A 22,699-nucleotide genomic window follows, 5' to 3' on the forward strand; every position below is an offset into this window, starting at 1 on the left:
TTCATACATTTATTAAACAAAAATACCAACCACTCCAACACTGTATCCCCCCTGCTGTTAACATTTCTGTCATGATCCCGTCAGTTCCAGCTACTTTACCCCCTTTCATTCTACGTAATGCCTCGTGCACCTCCCCCACACTCACATCCTGCTCTTCTTCACTCCTAAAAGATGGTATACCTCCCTGTCCAGTGCATGAAATTACCGCCTCCCTTTCTTCGTCGACATTTAAAAGTTCCTCAAAATATTCCCGCCTTCTACCCAATACCTCCATCTCCCCATCTACTAACTCCCCTACTCTGTTTTTAACTGACAAATCCATTCATTCCCTAGGCTTTCTTATCCAACCTAAATTTGAAATTACCCAAGGTTTTAGCTTCGATAACCCTACTAGGAAGACCATTTCACATATCAACTACCCTATTATCAAACCAGTACTTTCCTATATCCTTTCTAAATCTAAACTTATCTAATTTGAATCCATTATTGCAGGTTCTCTCTTGGAGAGATATCCTCAAGACCTTATTTATATCCCATTGTTAATACCCATCTTCCACTTGTATACTTCGATCATGTCTCCCCTCATTCTTCATCTTGGAAATAAATGGTATAAAATACTGACACAATGGAAATATAAACACATATGCAGTATAATGTGATCCTTTATTGGCAATGTTTCACCCACACAAGTCACAGACAGATCTACTTGAGTGGAAGGTATGTGAGTATTTATAGAATGAAGTCAGGTTGAGAATGCTGGGTCAGGTGGAATAATTGAGACACTTATGCAACTTATGGGAATCTTTATTGAAGAAATGTTTTGCCACACAGTGGCTTCATCAGTCCAATACAAAGTAGAAATGGGTAAGGAGTGGAGGAGTTTGAGGTAATCAGTCTCTCAGCCTAGAATCGATGTGTTCAGTCCATCACTCTTGTAGGAAGTACAGCATAGGGCCAGAGAGGTGGCTTATATACTGCAGTTAGGTGAGTCGAAGCAGGAGGAGGCGGGATCACAGTGGGACCTTCCACTAGTGTAAGTAGGTCTTCATCCAAAGGTTGGACAGGCATTGAAAAAGTCTTTGTACCAAGATCCTGGAGTTCATTGCTGTCCTCCTCAGAATGAATCATACGGCCTATCTTTGTATCATCAGCAAATTTGCTCATGTCACTCGTAATCCCTTCATCAAGGTAATTAATGTAAATTATGAACAAGAGAGGGCCTAAAACTGATCCTTGTGGAATGGTACTAGTGACTACTCCCCATTCAGATTTGACCCCATTAACCCTTTGACTGTTTTGGTCATACAGTGGTCCCTCGTTTTTCGTAATTAATCCGTTCCTGGAGGAGCTATTATAAACGAAATTTACGATTTGCGAATCAATTTTCCCCATAAGAAATAATGTAAATACAATTAATCCGTTCCTGACACCCAGAAGTATTAAAACAAAAAAATTTTTTACATGAAATATACATGTAGTACATAAACAATACAATGGGAAACGATGAATGAAACATTAACAGCATAACACTTACCTTTATTGGAGATTCTTCTTAGTGTATGGGAGACTGGAGGAGGAGAGAGATTGGATTGTTTACAGTTTGGAAGGGGAATCCCCTTCCAGCAACACCTCAGGTGCCAATTGCTTCTCTGGGGTTGCTTCTCTTCTCTGTTTCTTAATGCCACTAGGACCACCTTGAGAGTCACTCTAGTCCTATCTCACAAAGTAACTGTGGAGAGAGCTCTGTTTCTGGCATCTCTTTAACACTTCCCTAAAATGGCCCAAGACTTTGTCACTGTACATATTTCTCACCTTCTTTACCACAGGCTTGGCACTAGGAGCTTTCTTTGGAGCCATGGTAGCTTATTTAGTACTTGCAAGCACTAAAATGAGTGGAATATTATGAAATATTTCGTAGGAGCACTTGAGGGGACCTTCACTCACTGGTAAACAATGCCAGACTGGCTGGGTAGGGAGGCCTCCTCGGCTCACACCGTGCGTACGCGTCCCGGACGAACTACTATTTGCGAGTCAACCTATGAAAAGCGAGTCCATGTTTATACGAAAATACCCCTACGATTGGCGAAATTTACGATTGCCGAGAACTACGAAGAGCGAGGGACCACTGTATATATACGTCTTACGAGCCACCGTTTTTGACGTATATGTACAGTGGACCCCCACCTTACGATGGTATCGCGTTACGTTAAATCCGCCAGGTGGCCCGGTGGCCTGGTGGCTAAAGCTCCCGCTTCACACACAGAGGGCCCGGGTTCGATTCCCGGCGGGTGGAAACATTTCGACACGTTTCCTTACACCTGTTGTCCTGTTCACCTAGCAGCAAATAGGTACCTGGGTGTTAGTCGACTGGTGTGGGTTGCATCCTGGGGGACAAGATTAAGGACCCCAATGGAAATAAGTTAGACAGTCCTCGATGACGCACTGACTTTCTTGGGTTATCCTGGGTGGCTAACCCTCCGGGGTTAAAAATCCGAACGAAATCTTATCTTATCTTATCTTATGATACATTTGAACGCAAAAATTTTGCCTCGCCTCACGCGATTCATCCAGGACACATCCCACTTGTGGCCTCAGCGCCAGTGTTTACAAGCCAGCTAGTGTGGTCGCATCTACGCATACATTCGGTACATTTCACATTATCCCATTGTTTTTAGTTTACCTGGAGTTTACCTGGAGAGAGTTCTGGGGGTCAATGCCCCCCGCGGCCCGGTCTGTGACCAGGCCGCCTGGTAGATCAGAGCCTGATCAACCAGGCTGTTACTGCTGGCTGCACACAAACCAACGTACGAGCCACAGCCCGGCTGGTCAAGTACAGACTTTAGGTGCTTGTCCAGTGCCAGCTTGAAGACTGCCAGGGGTCTGTTGGTAATCCCCCTTATGTATGCCGGGAGGCAGTTGAACAGTCTCGGGCCCCTGACACTTATTGTATGGTCTCTTAACGTGCTAGTGACACCCCTGCTTTTCATTGGGGGGATGTTGCATCGTCTGCCAAGTCTTTGGCTTTCGTAGTGAGTGATTTTCATGTGCAAGTTCGGTACTAGTCCCTCTAGGATTTTCTAGGTGTATATAATCATGTATCTCTCCCGCCTGCGTTCCAGGGAATACAGGTTCAGGAACCTCAAGCGCTCCCAGTAATTGAGGTGTTTTATCTCTGTTATGCGCGCCGTGAAGGTTCTCTGTACATTTTCTAGGTCAGCAATTTCACCTGCCTTGAAAGGTGCTGTTAGTGTGCAGCAATATTCCAGCCTAGATAGAACAAGTGACCTGAAGAGTGTCATCATGGGCTTGGCATCCCTAGTTTTGAAGGTTCTCATTATCCATCCTGTCATTTTTCTAGCAGATGCGATTGATACAATGTTATGGTCCTTGAAGGTGAGATCCTCCGACATGATCACTCCCAGGTCTTTGACGTTGGTGTTTCGCTCTATTTTGTGGCCAGAATTTGTTTTGTACTCTGATGAAGATTTAATTTCCTCATGTTTATCATATCTGAGTAATTGAAATTTCTCATTGTTGAACTTCATATTGTTTTCTGCAGCCCACTGAAAGATTTGGTCGATGTCCGCCTGGAGCCTTGCAGTGTCTGCAATGGAAGACACTGTCATGCAGATTTGGGTGTCATCTGCAAAGGAAGACACAGTGCTGTGGCTGACATCCTTGTCTATGTCAGATATGAGGATGAGGAACAAGATGGGAGCGAGTACTGTGCCTTGTGGAACAGAGCTTTTCACTGTAGCTGCCTCGGACTTTACTCTGTTGACTACTACTCTCTGTGTTCTGTTAGTGAGGAAATTATAGATCCATCGACCAACTTTTCCTGTTATTCCTTTAGCACGCATTTTGTGTGCTATTATGCCATGGTCACATTTGTCGAAGGCTTTTGCAAAGTCTGTATATATTACATCTGCATTCTTTATGTCTTCTAGTGCATCTAGGACCTTGTCGTAGTGATCCAGTAGTTGAGACAGACAGGAGCGACCTGTTCTAAACCCATGTTGCCCTGGGTTGTGTAAATGATGGGTTTCTAGATGGGTGATGATCTTGCTTCTTAGGACCCTTTCAAAGATTTTTATGATATGGGATGTTAGTGCTATCGGTCTGTAGTTCTTTGCTATTGCTTTACTGCCCCCTTTGTGGAGTGGGGCTATGTCTGTTGTTTTAAGTAACTGTGGGACGACCCCCGTGTCCATGCTCCCTCTCCATAGGATGGTAAAAGCTCGTGCTTGTAACTGCAAAATAAGTCACCATGGACCCCAAGAAAGGTTCTAGTGCCATCCCTGTTGTAAAAAGGGCAAGAATTAGTATGGATTTGAAAAAAGAGATTAAGGAAATGTGTGCAAAGTGGGTTGAACTGCAAACCTTTACGGATGAAAATCACCCTGACACAGCTACTGCAAGCCGTTTTGGCAACCTGTACAATGACCTAAAGTCCTAATGGAAGGGGATTCCCCTTCTAAACAATAACAACTTCCACACTCTCCCCTCCTCCCATCCCATCACCACCAGATCTTCAATAAAGGTAAGTGTCATGTATTCTATTCTTAGTAGAGTATTAACTGTGCAGGTCTTCTTCAGTTTGTGTATTAAAATTAATATTTCATGTGGTAAAATTTTTTTTTTTTCATTGGGGTGTCTTGCACGGATTAATTTGATTTCCATTATATCTTATGGGGAAAATTAATTCGCCTTATGATAATTTCGGCATACAATGAGCTCTCAGGAATGGATTAATATCATAAGGCAGGGGTCCACTGTACTCATAAATTCTAGCGGCTTCAAATCAAGCAGGAGAAAGCTGGTAGGCCCACATGTGAGAGAATGGGTCTGTGTGGTCAATGTGCACCATATAAAAAAAAATCCTGCAGCACGCAGTGCATAATGAGAAAAAAAAAACTCCGACCATTTTTTTTAATTAAAGTACCAACTTTGTGGTCTATTTTCGTATAGTATTTATGGTTGTATTCTCATTTTCTTGGTCTCAATTGATAGAATGGAAAACATTATAAAAATAGAGGTGATTTTGATTGGTTTTACTATGAAAAGAACCTTGAAATGGAGCTCAAAGAAGGGGAAATGTTTGATTTTTGCCGATTTTCAAAAGTAAACAAATGATGTCATTCTCCAATAAATGTCCAACTAGCCATTCTAATATGCAGTCATGAATGGGTTGACATTATTTGTACAATTATTACAGTATTGCAGTAGTCTGCATAACAGTCAATCTTCTATTTTTTTTTTTTTGAATAAAAATTTAAAATAGAAAGCAAGAGTAATATCAGAGGGGCCTGGAGATGTGACTGATGAACAAAGAAAATGTTATTTTAGAGCCAGGAATGTCTGCATTGTTCATTCTGGACCCTATTTTGAAATTGTCATTTTTTTAATTTTCGTGAAATTGGCCAAATTGCTAATTTCTGACCACGTTATTGAGTAGTTGAAATCGGTAAATGGGCAGTTTCTTGTATTCAGTTGATAGAAAAAATGGAGTTCTAAAGAAATAGCTACAAGTTTGGTCGACTGGAACATTGGAATTATCTGAAAATAGGGCTCAAAATGGGCGAAATCGCTGATTCGTAAATATCGCCGAGGTCGCTAAATTCGTGAGAGCGTAATTCCGTCATTTTTCCATCAAATTTCGTTCTTTTGGTGTCATTACAATTGGGGAAGGATTCTCTATCATTTCATAAGATTTTTTTTTTTTTTTTTTTTTTTTGAAATTTTGCAACACCAGGAGACACCTCAGGATTTGGGGTTGCGACAGTCGAGGGGTTAATGGAAACTCTCTGCTTTTTATTGGTAAGCCATGCCTCTATCCATTCTAGAACTTTACCTCCTATACCATGAGCTGCCACTTTTCTTAAGAGTCTCTTGTGAGGTACTCTATCGAAGGCTTTACTAAAATCCAAATAAACAATATCATATTCTTTATCACTGTCTCCTACCTCAGATGTTCTATTGAAGAATGTCAATAAATTTGTCAGGCAAGAACGACCTCTCGTGAACCCATGCTGAGATTCATTAATCAAATTATGCTCTTCAAGGTGACTTCTGATGTCACCTATAATTGATTCTAATAACTTGCCCACTATAGATGACAGGCTTATTGGATGGTAATTTGAAGGCGTGGACTTATCCCCTGATTTGAATATAGGAACCACATTAGCCATCTTCCACAACTTTGGCATAACACCAGTAAGGATGGACGCATTAAACACACTTGTTAATGGCTGACTAAGTTCCATCTTGCATTCCTTAAGTACAGTGGACCCTCGACCAAAGATATTAATCCGTTCCTGAGAGCTCATCGTTAATCGAAATTGCCGTTAGTCAAGTAAATTTTCCCCGTAAGAAATAATGGAAATCAAATTAATCCGTGCAAGACACCCAAAAGTATTGAAAAAAAAAAATTTTGCCACATGAAATATTAATTTTAATACACACAAACTGAAGAAGACACGTACAATTACATGACACTTACCTTTATTGAAGATCTGGTGATGATTGATGGGATGGGAGGAGGGGAGACTGTGGATGGTGTTAGTGTTTAGAAGGGGAATCCCCTTCCATTAGGACTTGAGGTGTCAAGTCCTTTTCCAGGGTTACTTCCCTTCTTCTTTTAATGCCACTAGGACCAGCTTGAGAGTCACTGGACCTCTGTCACACAACATATCTGTCCATAGAGGCCTGTACCTCCCGTTCCTTTATGACATTCCTAAAGTGTTTCACGACATTGTCAGTGTCACAATTAAACACTTGTTCAGGTTTCAGTTCTTCACTGTCTATGTACTCTTTGAATTCCTGCACATATTTTTCAGCTGCTTTTTGGTCCAAACTGGCAGCCTCACCATGCCTTATCACACTATGTATGCCACTACGATTCTTAAATCTCTCAAACCAACCTTTGCTGGCCTTAAATTCACTTACATCACCACTAGTTGCAGGCATTTTTCTAATTAAATCCTCATGCAACTTCCTAGCCTTTTCACGTATGATCGCTTGAGAGATGTTATCTCCTGCTATCTGTTTTTCGTTTATCCACACCAATAACAGTCTCTCAACATCTTCTATCACTTGCGATCTCAGTTTCGAAAACATAGTTGCACCTTTGGCAAGAACAGCTTCCTTGATTGCCGTTTTCTTGGCCACAATAGTAGCGATGGTTAATTGGGGTTTTGTGTACAACCTGGCCAGCTCGGAGACACACACTCCACTTTCATACTTAGCAGTGATCTCTTTCTTCATATCCATAGTAATTCTCACCCTTTTTGCTGTAGGGTTGGCACTAGAAGCTTTCTTGGGGCCCATGGTGACCTATTTTGCAGGTGCAATCACTAAAAACGCTGTGATAATATGAAATGTTCCGATTGTATGTTTGGATATGACCATGGTGGCTGGCTGGCTTGTAAATGCTGGCCACAAGTGGACGCGTCTCAGACGGAACGAATCGTGTTGGTCGAGTTTTTTAGTGCTAGTCGAGGGAAAATTTTTGCATTAAAATGTATCGCTAGTCGGATTTAACGTTAGACGATGCCATCATTGGTTGAGGGTCCACTGTACCCTGGAAAACAACTCGTCGGGCCCCGGGGACTTTTTTGCTTCAGTTTGTCTATCTGTTTGATAACCATGTCCCTCGTGACAGTAATATTAGTTAATTTGAATTCATCAGGAACTGAATAATTGTTAATTTCTGGAATCTCATTCATGTCTTCCTGTGTAAAAACTGACAAAAAATAGTCAATAAATAAGGAACACATTTCCAGTTTGTAACTAGTGACATGGTCCTCAGACAAATTGAGAAATTAAAACCTAACAAATCCCCAGGCCCTGATGAACTGTTTGCAAGGGTGTTAAAGGAATGTAAAGAGGAACTTAGCATACCTTTGGCAAATCTTTTCAACATATAACTACAAACTGGCATAGTGCCTGGAAAGTGGAAAATGGCAAATGTTATACCTATTTACAAGGCAGGTGACAGGTCCTTAGCTTTGAACTATAGACCAATAAGCCTTACCTCCATAGTGGAAAAATTTATGGAATCAATAATTGCCGAAGCAATTCGTAGCCATCTTGATAGGCATAAATTGATTAATGAATCTCAACACTGTTTTACTGAGGGGCGTTCCTGTCTTAAGAATTTACTAACTTTTTTCATTAAGGTGTTTGAGGAGGTAGATCATGGTAATGAATATGATATTGTGTATATGGACTTCAGTAAGGCTTTCGATAGAGTTCCACATCAGAGGCTATTCAGGAAACTTAAGGCACATAGAATAGGAGGAGAAATTTTTTCCTGGGTAGAGGCATGGCTGACATATAGGCAGCAGAGAGTTTGCGTAAATGGGGAGAAATCAGAATGGGGGCACATCACAAGCGGTGTTCTGCAGGGGTCAGTGTTGGGCGCGTTGTTGTTCACAGTTTACATAAATGACATAGATGGGGGAATAAATAGTGACATAAGCAAATTTGGTGATGACACCAAAATAGGCTGTCCAATTCATTCTAATGAGGACACTAGAGCACTCCAGGATGATTTGAATAGACTGATGCAATGGTCGGAGAAGTGGCAGATGCAGTTTAATATAGACAAATGCAAAGTTCTAAATGTTGGACAGGAAAATAACCATGCCACATATAAACTAAATAATGTAGATCTTAATACTACTGATTGCAAAAAGGATTTAGGAGTTCTAGTTAGCAGTAATCTAAAACCAAGACAACAGTGCATTAGTGTTTGCAATAAAGCTAACAGAATCCTTGGTTTCATATCAAGAAGTATAAATAATAGAAGTCCTCAGGTTGTTCTTCAATTCTATATATCCTTGGTTAGGCCTCATTTAGACTATGCTGCACAGTTCTGGTCACCGTATTACGGAATGGATATAAATGCACTGGAAAACGTACAGAGGAGGATGACAAAGTTGATCCCATGTATCAGAAATCTTCCCTATGAGGATAGACTGAGGGCCCTGAATCTGCACTCACGAAAGGCGTAGAATTAAGGGGATATGATCGAGGTGTATAAATGGAAAACAGGAATAAATAAAGGGGATGTAAATAGTGTGCTGAAAATTTTCGGCCAAGACAGGACTCGCAGCAATGGTTTCAAGTTGGAAAAATTCAGATTCAAGAAGGATAAAGGAAAGCACTGGTTTGGTAATAGAGTTGTGGATGAGTGGAACAAACTCCCCAGTACAGTTATAGAGGCTAAAATGTTGTGTAGTTTTAAAAATAGGTTAGATAAATACATGAGTGGGTGTGGGTGGGTGTGAGTTGGACCTGACTAGCTTGTGCTACTAGGACTGATGCCGTGCTCCTTCCTTAAGTGGAAGTGACCTGACTAGGTGGGTCATTGGGCTAATCCGGGGGATGGGGGACATGGACCTGCTTTGCATGGGTTGGTGGGCCTGCTGCGGTGTTCCTTCTTTCTTGTGTTCTTATGAGTGGGTGTGAAATGGACCTGATTAGCTACTAGATCGGACGCAGTGCTCCTCCCTTAAGTGATGTGTCTGACCTCTCTAGGTCAAAGCATTGGTGGGAAGAATTGGAGCTGCCTCGCATAGACCAGTAGGTCTGTTGTAGTGTTCCTTATTTCTTATGTTCTTATGAGGGCAAATATTCTGTTAGTGGGATGGATCTGTGAAGGACCTGCCTAGTATGGGCCAACAGGCCTGCTGCAGTGTTCCTCCTTTCTTATGTTCTTATGTTATCCATCAGCTGTCCATTCCCAATTTTGAGAGGTCTTACTTTTTCCTTCACCTTCATCCTATACACTTGAAAGAACTCTTTTGGATTGGTCTTTGATTCATTAGCAACTCTAATTTCATAGTCTAATCCCCTTTTTTACTTCTCTTTTAAGCTGTACATATTGGTCAGTAAGGTTAACTTCTCCTCTTCTGATGCACCTCTAAGTTCCCCTTTTCTCCCCTAATAGATGCTTTAGCCTCCTGTTAACCCATTTGGGAGCCTTATTATTAGACCTAATTTCTCTCTGGGGAATGTATATACTCTGAGCATGGTGTACATTATTAAGAAAAAATCATGAACGTAATCATAAGTATGATCATAGTCAATAAAATCATTAGCTAGAATACCCCAATCGACATTAGACAGGTGTTCCTTAAGTCCACTAGAATTGGCAGAACGAAATTCAGGGATTTTTACCATATTTTCATTATTCTTGTATTCCCAGTTAATGCTGAAAGTGTTGGATTTGTGATCACTTGTGTCAAGCTCTTCAGTGATCTCTAGATTATTTATGAGTGTTTCCTTATTTGACAAGAATAGGTTGAGCAAATTATTACCCCTGGTGGGCTCTGTTACACACTGCTTTAGAAAATAGTCCTGAACCACTTCCATAAAGTCACTGGACTCCAGATTACTGGTCAGAGAAATCCAGTCAATTTGAAGTTAAAATCCCCTACTATCACTACGTTATTGTGTCTGGATGCTCTAACAATTTCGTCCCACAGAAGTCTCCCTCTGTCGTGATTCAAGCCTGGAGGTCGGTATATTACACCTAGAATTAGCTTTTCTTGACCTTCTACAAACTCTACCCAAATAGATTCTGTTACTATTTCATCTATTTTTATACCTGTTATTATGCAACAGTTAATATTTTCTCGAACATATAATGCAACTCCTCCCCCCTTCCCATTACATCTGTCCACATGGAACAACTTAAACCCTCGAATATTACACTCAACAATCATATCCCGACTCCTTAAATCATACCACGTTTCAGTTAATGCAGTGGTATCAAAGTTCCCAGCACATGCTACCAAATGTAGTTCATTAATCTTATTTCTTGCACTTCGACTGTTAGCATAAAATACCATCATATGTTTTTTCTTCTGCACATTTTTCCTATTCACCTTCGCTTTTACACAATTTCTGAAATTATCATTACCTAGCGTTACTCCATGACTTTTAGTATTAAGATTCATATTATCAAAGCCTAAGTCAATATGTCCATACTCATTATTTTTCATTTCTAAACCCTTACCTCTAACTAATCCTAGTTTAAAGTCCTAACAATCCCCTCAACTGAGCTAGCAAGAAAACCCACACCTGCCCTGGGTAAGTGAACCCCATCCCTGGCATACATGTCATTTCGGCCATAGAAGTGGTCCTAGTTGTCAATGAATGGTACTGCATTATCCTTGGTGTTTGTCCAGCCAACAATTAATACCAATTACTCTGGACAACCATTCATTTCCAATACCCCTTCTTGGCAAAATGCCACATATAACAGGGCACCCCCCTTCTTCCTAATTATGTCTATTACTGTCCTGAACTTTCTAACTAAATCCTCGCTTCTACGCTTGCCTACATCATTGTCTCCAGCACTGAGGCAGATGGTAGGACTGGTCCCATTACCGTTCATGATGTTGTCAAGCCGGCTAACAATATCCTCCATCCCAGCCCCAGGAAAGGAAACCCTCTGTCTCCTACTCCTTTCCTTCAAGCAGAATGCCCTATGCATATACCTAACTTGGCTATCTCCAACAACAATATTTTTACCTTCCTTGGTGTTGTTAGTCATGATGTTCCTAGTAGTCTACTCACATTCATCGGGTAGCACGGAGAATGCATTCATCAACGTAAGAACTTAAGAAAGGAGGAACACTGTAGTAGGCCTCTTGGCCTATACTAGGCAGGTCCTTCACAAATCCAACCCACTAACAGAATAAACACTACCCAAGCAGTAAGCTTTGAGAATTCTATTTACTCATGTGTAAGTCCCACTCAAATCCTACCCCTCTCACTCATGTATTTATCCAACCTAAATTTGAAACTACCCAAGGTTTTAGCTTCGATAGGACCTTGAGTAGCTTTAAAAATAAATTGGACATATATATGAGTGGGAGGAGCATGTATGTATATACAATACATGTATATATGTATATACAATGCATGTATGTTTTCATAGTGGAGCACTAAACATTCACGATTTTTCAACATTTGCAAGGCTCTTGATCCCCTAACCCTTGCGAATGTTGAAGGAGACCTGTATTTAAGTATGCATACTGGCCAGAGAGCCTGTTGTAAGTGTGAGTTGTTGGTGAACAAGTACATCTCTAAGTGAGGAGAGACTGTACATTGAGTAGAAAACTAGCTGTGGTGTAAATAGGTTTTCTTTTTGCAAGATAACAATAAATACAGAGAAAAGTGTCATGTGTTTATCTTTCCATTCAGATACAGTATGGTCAACTGGCACCAGCAGTCAACTTCTGTTGGTTTTGAGGGTATGATTTTGAATAAAGCCATTCAAAATATTGTACTACATATCCCTTCTAAAGGAAAATACATCTTTTCTTCTTTCAACAAACTGGCCATATCCCACCGAGGCAGGGTGGCCCAAAAAGAAAAACAAAAGTTTCTCTTTTTAACTTTAGTAATGTATACAGGAGAAGAAGTTACTAGCCCCTTGCTCCCAGCATTTTAGCCACCTCTTATGACATGCATGGCTTACAGAGGAAGAATTCTGTTTCACTTCCCCTTGGTGATAAGAGGAAATAAACAAGAATAAGAACTAGTAAGAAAATACAAGAAAACCCAGAAGGGTGTGTGTGTGTGTGTGTATATATTCATACATGCATGTGCAGTGTGATCTAAGCATAAGTAGAAGTAGCAAGACGTACCTGAAATCTTGCATGTTTATGAGACAGAAAAGACACCAGCAATCCTACCATCATGTAAAACAATTACAGGTTTTCATTTTACATTTACTTGGCAGGACGGTAGTACCTCCCTGGGTGGTTGCTGACTACCAACCTGCTACCTAGGGGGAGAGTACTGTATATTAAAAAATACATGTATGGTATAATAGATACTAAAAAATCTTTCACTGACTAAAATTTTTGCTCTAAGGACCAGTAAGCAGTGGAAGGCCTCGGTCAGATGACCAAAAGTTCCAACAGTGGGTCATCACCTGACTAAGACCTGCATCAGGAAATACTTGTCCTGTTTCATGACAAACCTTACCTAACCTAACCTGCTCCAAGGCATTGAAACAACACTAATGACTAAATTTATGTGATTTATCTCGATGTACGTATTTATTTTTTGTGCAAATTACTGCTGATCTTGCACTCCAATTAACTATATTAAAAATTACTCATTTCAGTTGGAAGCTGACCCTCGGTCACAGACCAGCATCCACCTCTCATGGAAGTTGGCAGAAGGCCAGGAAGGGCCAGCCTACTACACTGTTAAATACCACCAAGTTAGCCATTCAGAAAGTGTAGCCAACACAATGTTTGAGTGCAGGTAATAGACTTCTGTAGAATTTTATTTAAAACTGTTATAAATACACCTCACAGTTTCATTAAATTTTCCTCATAGATTTTAAATTTGCAAAACAATGCTGGATTTTTTTGTGTAGTTAACACTTAGTAATGTTTACTGTCCAGGAGAAAAATCACAGATCTTGCTGCTTCTCTTGTTTCTGAACCTTTTATCCATTCCTCCTTTTGCCCCTTCCATCCTTGAATCCTTTCCTTCAGTGTTACACATTAGTTTTCTCCTTTGAAGATTTTTCCAGTCAATTTTTATTCATTTAAACTTCATGCGTGGTCATATTATTATATACATGGGAGGTAATCAGGTTTAATCCAAGATAGGGTGGGTAGCTTTAATTCCTTGGATCAAGAGCACTTTACCTTTCTTGGAGGGATGCTTAGTCATAGACTTCATGTAGAGTACAGTATTTCAAATGTTTGTGATTTTTGTGTCCTACAATACTGAATCATGCTAGTGTGTGTTTCAGTCTTCAGGAGTGTAAGTGAATGTGCTGTTTCTCTTTGTAATGTATGTCAAGAAATGAAAGTTTTAGAATATAAAGAGAAACTGAAATTGTGTAAAATTTCTTTAACCCTTAAACGGTCCAAACAGATCGACGTTCAAATTCATAGTGCTCCAAAAGTAGATCTACTTTTTTTTACATATTTTCAAATATAACAAAAAAAAAAAAAGAATGTAGATAAAAGTTTTTTTACACGTTTTCAAATGTAAAACAAAAAAGAAGACCTGCATTTTTTTACGTACTTTTAGATGTTGAAAAAACATATATATACGTTTGGACCGTTTAAGGGTTAAAACAAATTTAGACTGGTCATGGACCAGGCTACAGGGGAATTGACCCCTGAAGTTCCCTTTAGGTAGGCTTCAGGTAAAAAAAAGTGCAATGCTGGGATGAAATGAAGCATTCATATAGAGTAAATCAAGTTTATGTAAAGGAAAACTACTTCTCTATTGTCTTAGCACAAGCAGATTTAAATTATTCAAGTTAATTATCAATTCCTAAAAGTTTTAATTGACTTAAGTTGTGGTGCTTTCAGATTAACATCGGTGTATTAACGTACCACTCGATTGAAGCAAATGATAGGCACTTGAAAAAAATACACAGTTCAATTCTTCTTTCAACGAGCCAGCCATATCCCAGGAGAAGGGGTAACTAGCCCCTTGCTCCTGGCATTTTAGTTGCCTCTTATGATGCATATGGCTTGTGGAGGAAGAACACTGTTCCACTTCCCCAAGGAGAGCAATTCATTTCATATATTAAAAAATAAATCTTACAACTTCAGCTCTTAAGATTTTATTAATTAAGAAGACAAAGTGGTGAATGTGACTCACAAAATTGGTTTCCTTACTGAATTTTCATTAAGTGAAAATTTACCACTAAAAGGGGTAGCCTTTCTCATGGCACCCATCTTGGAATTTTCTAAGGTCTCTTGCTGTTATTTATAATTACCTCATCATTTTTACGAAGGTAAGACCAGACATATCGTGTAGTGTATATGACTTGCTTCATAATCCTTTAATGTTCACTAGGTCTGTAAGTTGGTATAAGCTTCCTTTTTGAAAATAGTGTCTTCCATTGTATCTACTAATGCAGCAACAGTATCTGATTTAAATTAATCTACATATTGACAATAACCAATTTCTGTCTTTAAATCAATCTCTGTCTTCTGGCACCCACTAATTTCTTTTTTAAATATCACTACATTCAAGCAACCATCAATTTCTTGGTTTTTAAATATCACTACATTCTAGTGAATGAAAGGGGGTAAAGCAGCTGGAACTGACGAGATCATGACAGAAATGTTAAAAGCAGGGGGGGATATATAGTGTTGGAGTGGTTGGTATTTTTGTTCAATAAATGTATGAAAGAGGGGAAGGTACCTAGGGATTGTCAGAGAGCATGTATAGTCCCTTTATATAAAGGGAAGGGGGACAAAAGAGATGGTAAAAATTATAGAGGAATAAGTTTACTGAGTATACCAGGAAAAGTTTATGGTAGGGTTATTATTGAAAGAATTAGAGATAAGACAAAATGTAGGATTGCGGATGAGCAGGGAGGTTTTAGAGTGGGTAGGGGATGTGTAGATCAAGTGTTTACATTGAAGCATATATGTGAACAGTATTTAGATAAAGGTAGGGAAGTTTTTATTGCATTTATGGATTTAGAAAAGGCATATGATAGAGTGGATAGGAGAGCAATGTGGCAGATGTTGCAAGTATATGGAATAGGTGGTAAGTTACTAAATGCTGTAAAGAGTTTTTATGAGGATAGTGAGGCTCGGGTTAGGGTGTGTAGAAGAGAGGGAGACTACTTCCCGGTAAAAGTAGGTCTTGGATAGGGATGTGTAATGTCACCACGGTTGTTTAATATGTTTATAGATGGGGTTGTAAAAGAAGTAAATGCTAGGGTGTTCAGGAGAGGGGTGAGATTAACCCTTTCAGGGTCCAAGGCCCAAATCTGGAGTCACGCACCAGTGTCCAAGTATTTTCAAAAAAAAAATTTGTTATTTTTTCTTATGAAATCGTAGAGAATCTTTTTGTGAAGGTAATAAAACAAAAAGTACGAAATTTGGTGGAAAATTGACGAAATTATGCTCTCGCGAATTTTGATGTGTCAGCGACATTTACGAATCGGCGATTTTGCCGACTTCGACTCGCATTTTAGGCCAATTACATTATTCCAATCAACCAAATTCTTAGCTATTTCACTAGTATTACTTCTATTCTATCGATTGAGCACAAGAAATCGCCAAGTCAACTGTTTCAACTACAAAATAAAGTGATCGGAAATTGTTAATTTGGCCAATTTAACACAAAGTTCAAAATATTCCAATTTCAAAATAGGGTCCAGAATAAACAATGTAGGCATTCCTGGCACTAAACTAACGTTTCCTCTGTTCATTAGTTATGTTTTGAGGCTTTACAAATAAATTCCATTTTGATTTTTTATTCACATAATGAATTTTTATTCACACCAAAAAAATATAAGATTTACTGTTATGCAATACTGTAATAATTGTATAAATATCATCACCATATTTGTGAATGTATATTAGACCCACCAGCTGATGTGTATTAGACGTGTGAGGTCGTTTGTTTACTCTTGAATATCGGCAAAAATTTAACATTTCCGCTACTTTGAGCTCAGTTTCAAGCCATTTCCAATGCTAAAACCAATCAAAATCATCTCTATTTCTGTAATATGTCTTCCATTCTATCAAATGAGACCAAGAAATCGCAAATACAACTATAAAAAACATACGAAAAAACACTGCAAAGTTGCTGTTTTAATCGAAAAATCATGATTTAAGTTTTTTTCTCTCATTATACACAGTGTGCTGCAGGATCTGTTTTATGTGGTGCACACATACCACATAGATGTATTCTCTCATATCTAGGCCCAAATGTACCAATCACAGTTTATCAGAGTGAGCTGAGCTCGTGGCGTAGATCTACGGTTTGGACCCTGAACGTAAAGCCGTAGATCTACGGGACGGACCCTGAAAGGGTTAAATTATGGGGAATCAAATACAAAGTAGGAATTGACACAGTTACTTTATGCTGATGATACTGTGCTTATGGGAGATTTTAAAGAAAAATTGCGAAGGTTAGTGGACAAGTTTGGGAGTGTGTGTAAAGGTAGAAAGTTGAAAGTGAACATAGAAAAGAGTAAGGTGATGAGGGTATCAAATGATTTAGATAAAGAAAAATTGGATATCAAATTGGGGAGGAAGAGTTTGGAAGAAGTGAATGTTTTCAGATATTTGGGAGTTGACATGTCAGTGGATGGATTTATGAAAGGTGAGGTTAATCATAGAATTGATAAAGGAAAAAAGGTGAGTGGTGCATTGAGGTATATGTGGAGACAAAAAATGTTATCTGTGGAGGCAAAGAAGGGAATGTATGAAAGTATAGTAGTACCAACACTCTTATATGGGTGTGAAGCTTGGGTTGTAAATTCTGCAGCGAGGAGGCGGTTGGAGGCAGTGGAGATGTCTAAGCGCAATGTGTGGTGTGAATATTATGCAGAAAATTCGGAGTGCGGAAATTAGGAGAAGGTGTGGAGTTAATAAAAGTATTAGTCAGAGGGCTGAAGAAGGGTTGTTGAGGTGGTTTGGTCATTTAGAGAGAATGGATCAAAGTAGAATGACATGGAGAGCGTATAAATCTGTAGGGAAAGGAAGGTGGGGTAGGGGTCGTCCTCGAAAAGGTTGGAGGAAGGGGGTAAAGGGGATTTTGTGGGCGAAGGGCTTGGACTTCCAGCAAGCGTGCGTGAGCGTGTTAGATAGGAGTGAATGGAGACGAATGGTATTTGGGACATGAGCTGTTGAAGTGTGAGCAGGGTAATATTTAGGTAAGGGATTCAGGGAAACCGGTTACTTTTATATAACCGGACTTGAGTCCTGGAGATGGGAAGTACAATGGCTGCACTTTAAAGGAGGGGTTTGGGATATTGGCAGTTTGGAGGGATATGTTGTGTATTTTTATACGTATATGCTTCTAAACTGTTGTATTCTGAGCACCTCTGCAAAAACTGATTATGTGTGAGGTGAAAGTGTTGAATGATGATGAAAGTATTTTCTTTTTGGGGATTTTCTTTCATTTTTGGGTCACCCTGCCTCGGTGGGAGGCAGCTGACTTGTTAAAAAAAAAAAAATCTAGTAACCACTAGTTTCTTGGTTTTTAAATATCACTACATTCTAGCAGCCATCAATTTCTTGGTTTTTAAATATCACTACATTCTAGTAACCACCAGTTTCTTGGTTTTTAAATATCATTACATCTTAGTGATCACTAATTTCTTGTTATTAAATATCATTGCATCCTAGAAACCACAAATTTCTTAGCTTTTAATCCTTTCACTGTCCATCACATAGATCAGATCTATGTTATTGATGTCAGGGTCAATTGTGTAGATCTGCATCATAAGATCATAAGAAAGGAGGAACACTGCAGCAGGCCTGTTGGCCTATACTAGGTAGGTCCTTCACAAATCCATCCCACTAATAGAATATTTGCCCTCATAAGAACACTTCCACTTAAGGAAGGAGCACGGCATCAGACCTAGTAGCACAAGCTAGTCAGGTCCAACTCACACCCACCCACACCCACTCATGTATTTATCTAACCTATTTTTAAAACTACACAACGTTTTAGCCTCAATAACTGTACTGGGGAGTTTGTTCCACTCATCCACAACTCTATTACCAAACCAGTGCTTTCCTATATCCTTCCCGAATCTGAATTTTTCCAACTTGAAACCATTGCTGCGAGTCCTGTCTTGGCCAGAAATTTTCAGCACACTATTTATATCCCCTTTATTTATTCCTGTTTTCTATTTATACACCTCGATCATATCCCCCTATTTGTACGCCTTTTGAGAGAGAGTGCAGATTCAGGGCCCTGAGTCTGTCCTCATAGGGAAGATTACTGATACATGGGATCAACTTTATCATCCTCCTCTGTATGTTTTCCAGTGCATTTATATCCATTCTGTAATACACTGACCAGAACTGTGCAGCATAATCTAAATGAGGCCTAACCAGGGATGTATAGAGTTGAAGAACAACCTGAGGACTTCTATTATTTATACTTCTAGATATGAAACCAAGGATTCTGTTAGCTTTATTGCAAACACTAATGCACTGTTGTCTTGGTTTTAGATTACTGCTAACTAGAACTCCTAAATCCTTTTTGCAATCAGTAGTATTAAGATCTACATTATTTAGTTTATATGTGGCATGGTTATTTTCCTGTCCAACATTTAGAACTTTGCATTTGTCTATATTAAACTGCATCTGCCACTTCTCCGACCATTGCATCAATCTATTCAAATCATCCTGGAGTGTAGATGAATGGTTCACAGAGCCGACACATTGATAAATTAGACACATGTGCAACTCTTGGGTATCTTTATTAAGGAAACGTTTTGCCACACAGTGGCTTCATCAGTCCATACACAGGAGAAACTTGAAGAACAGGAGGAGAATGAGGTAATCAGTCCCTCAACCTTGAGTCGATGTGGTCAATCCATCAATCTTGAATAGAATACGGCATATGAGCGGAAAAGCAGCTTATAAACCGTAGGCAGGAGAGGTGCAGCAGTTGTAGGTGGTGTCACATTTGCCCAATGTGGAAGTAGGTCGTGCCCAAGGGTTAGGCAAGCGAAGAATTCCCAAGTATTAAGATCCCAAGAAGTTGCAGTGTCTGACAGGATTGTAGATGAATGGTTCTTGGGATCTTAACACTTGGGAATTCTTCGCTTGCCTAACCCTTGGGCATGACCTACTTCCACATTGGGCAAATGTGACACCACCTACAACTGCTGCACCTCTCCTGCCTACGGTTTATGAGCTGTTTCTCCGCTCATATGCCGTATTCTATTCAAGATTGATGGACTGACCACATCGACTCAAGGTTGAGGGACTGATTACCTCATTCTCCTCCTGTTCTTTTTGTAGCATGAAGATAAGGTTTATTATAAAATCAGTACTTGAGCAATGATGGAATTAGAAGTGTTCTATCAGCAGCAAGTGTCAAAACCACTTTTCCAAGTACCACTTTGTAGGGGTCCGCTGCCAAATGTAATTTTTAGTAAATTTAGCTTTTTTTCATTTGCTTTTTGGCCAATCCTTTGAAACTTCATTAAAGCATGTTCGATATAAGCTTCTAATAGTACACCAAAAATGAACATAATCGCTCGACAAATAAAACAGTCGACATATTACGTCAAACCTTAAAAAACAAAGAAGGGAAGTAACCCAAGATAAGGACTTGGTACCTGAAGTCTTTATGGAAGGGGATTCCCCTTCCAAACTATTGTAAACTCCTCCATCCTCTCCTCTCCTCCTGTCTTCCATACATTACCATGTCTTCAGTAAAGGTAAGTGTGATGTTATTATTGTTTTATTCTTCATGTATAATTGTTTTGTGTAGGTAAATGTATATTTCATCTAGAAAACATTTTTTTTTTAATACTTTTGGGTGTCTGAAACAGATTAATTGGATTTCCATTATTTCTTGTGGGGAAAATTATTTCGGAATAAGTCGGATTCAGGATACATCACTCTCTCTGGAACAAATTAATTACGTAATCTGGGGGTCCACTGTATCTGAAAACATTCACCTCCTCAATACTCTCTCCTTCCAATCTGATATCCAGTCTTTCGTATCCCTAATTTTTTTTTGTTATCCTCATCATCTTACTCTTTCCTATATTCACTTTTAATTTTCTTTTTTTACATACCCTACTAAACTCATCCACCAACCTTTGCAACTTCTCTTCAGAATCTCCCAAAAGCACAGTGTCACCAGCAAAGAGCAACTGTGATAACTCCCACTTTGTGTTAGATTCTACATCTTTTAACCCCACACCTCTTGCCAACACCCGAGCATTCACTGCTCTTACAACCCCATCTATAAATATATTGAACAACCATGGTGACATCACACATCCTTGTCTAAGGCCTCCTTTTACTGGGAAATAATTTCCCTCTCTCCTACATATTCTAACCTGAGCCTCACTATCCTTGTAAAAACTTCACTGCTTTCAGTAACCTACCTCCTATTCCATACATTTGCAACATCTGCCATATTGCTCCCCTATCCACCCTGTCATATGCCTTTTCCAGATCCATAAAGGCCACAAAAACTTCTTTAGCCTTATCTATATACTGTTCACCTATTTGTTTCAATGTAAACACTTGGTCTACACACCCACTACCTTTCCTAAAGCTTCCTTGTTCGTCTGTTATCCTACTCTCCATCGTACTCTTAATTCTTTCAATAATAACTACCATACGCTTTACCAGGTATACTCAACAGACATGTTTTTTTTTTTTTTCCCCAACCAACTGGCTGTATCCCACAAAGGCAGGGTGGCCCAAAAAGAAAAATGAAAGTTTCTCTTTTTAAATTTAGTAATTTATACAGGAGAAGGGGTTACTAGGCCCTTGCTCCCGGCATTTTAGCCGCCTCTTACAACACGTATGGCTTAAGGAGGAAGAATTCTGTTCCACTTCCCCACGGAGATAAGAGGAAATAAAGAAGAATAAGAGCTAGAAAGAAAATAGTAGAAAGCCCAGAGGGGTGTGTATATATATGCTTGTACATGTATATGTAGTGTGACCTAAGTGTAAGTAGGAGTAGCAAGACGTACCTAAAATCTTGCATGTTTATGAGACAGAAAAAAAGACACCAGCAATCCTACCATCATGTAAAACAGTTACAGACTTTCATTTTACACTCACTTGGCAGGACGGTAGTACCTACCTGGGCAGTTGCTGTCTACGAACCTACTACCTACTTATTCCCCTATAATTTTTGTGCACTCTTTTGTCCCATTTGCCTTTATACAAAGGAACTGTGCATGGTCTCTGTCAATCCCTAGGTACCTTACCCTCTTCCATACATTTATTAAATAAAAGCACCAACCACTCTAAAACTATATCCCCACCTGCTTTTAACATTTGTATCTTTATCCCATCAATCCCAGTTGCCATAACCCCTTTTATTCTACCCACTGCCTCATGAACTTCCCTCCTTTTACATTTAGTAATATATACAGGAGAAAGGGTTACTAGCCCCTTGCTCCCGGCATTTTAGTCGCATAAGTATAATTATCAGAGTATATGTATTTTTTTTTTCAACACACCGGCTGTATCCCACCAAGGCAGGGTGGCCCAAAAAGAGAAACGAAAGTTTCTCTTTTTAAATTTAGTAATTTATACAGGAAAAGGGGTTACTAGACCCTTGTTCCCGGCATTTTAGTCGCCTCTTACAAAACGCATGGCTTACGAAGGAAGAATTCTGTTCCACTTCCCCATGGAGATAAGAGAAAATAAACAAGAACAAGAACTAGAAAGAAAATAGAAGAAAACCCAGAGGGGTGTGTATATACGTGTATATGCTTGTACATGTATGTGTAGTGTGACCTAAGTGTAAGAAGAAGTAGCAAGACGTACCTGAAATCTTGCATGTTTATGAGACAGAAAGACACCAGCAATCCTACCATCATGTAAAACAATTACAGGTTTCTGTTTTACACTCACTTGGCAGGACGGTAGTACCTCCCTGGGTGGTTGCTGTCTACCAACCTACTACAGTGGTCCCTCAATAATCGTCCATAATCCGTTCCTGGAAGTGGGACTATTATCGAAATGGACGATTTACGAATCAATTTTCCCCATAAGAAATAATGTAAATTCAATTAATCCGTTCCTGACACCCAGAAGTATTAAAACAAAAAAATTTTTTACATGAAATATAGATGTAGTACATAAACAATACAGTGGCACATGATGAAGTAAACATTAACAGAATAACACTTACCTTTATTGGCGATTCTTCTTTGTGTATGGAAGACTGGAGAAGGAGA

The 22,699-nt window shown here is 39.4% G+C and overlaps 1 protein-coding gene across 2 annotated transcripts in view; it reads left to right on the plus strand.

Moving 5' to 3' along the window:
- The window catches only part of LOC128698710 (protogenin), an 865,689-nt gene that overhangs the window by 755,017 nt on the left and 87,973 nt on the right, over positions 1-22,699 (plus strand). For both annotated transcript variants that reach the window (XM_070097691.1, XM_070097692.1), the window contains one exon: positions 13,148-13,290. In XM_070097691.1, the coding sequence (XP_069953792.1) occupies positions 13,148-13,290 (143 nt within the window). The remainder of the gene's footprint in view (positions 1-13,147; positions 13,291-22,699) is intronic.

Source organism: Cherax quadricarinatus, chromosome 59 (assembly GCF_038502225.1).
Source record: "Cherax quadricarinatus isolate ZL_2023a chromosome 59, ASM3850222v1, whole genome shotgun sequence".
Taxonomy (NCBI): domain Eukaryota; kingdom Metazoa; phylum Arthropoda; class Malacostraca; order Decapoda; family Parastacidae; genus Cherax; species Cherax quadricarinatus.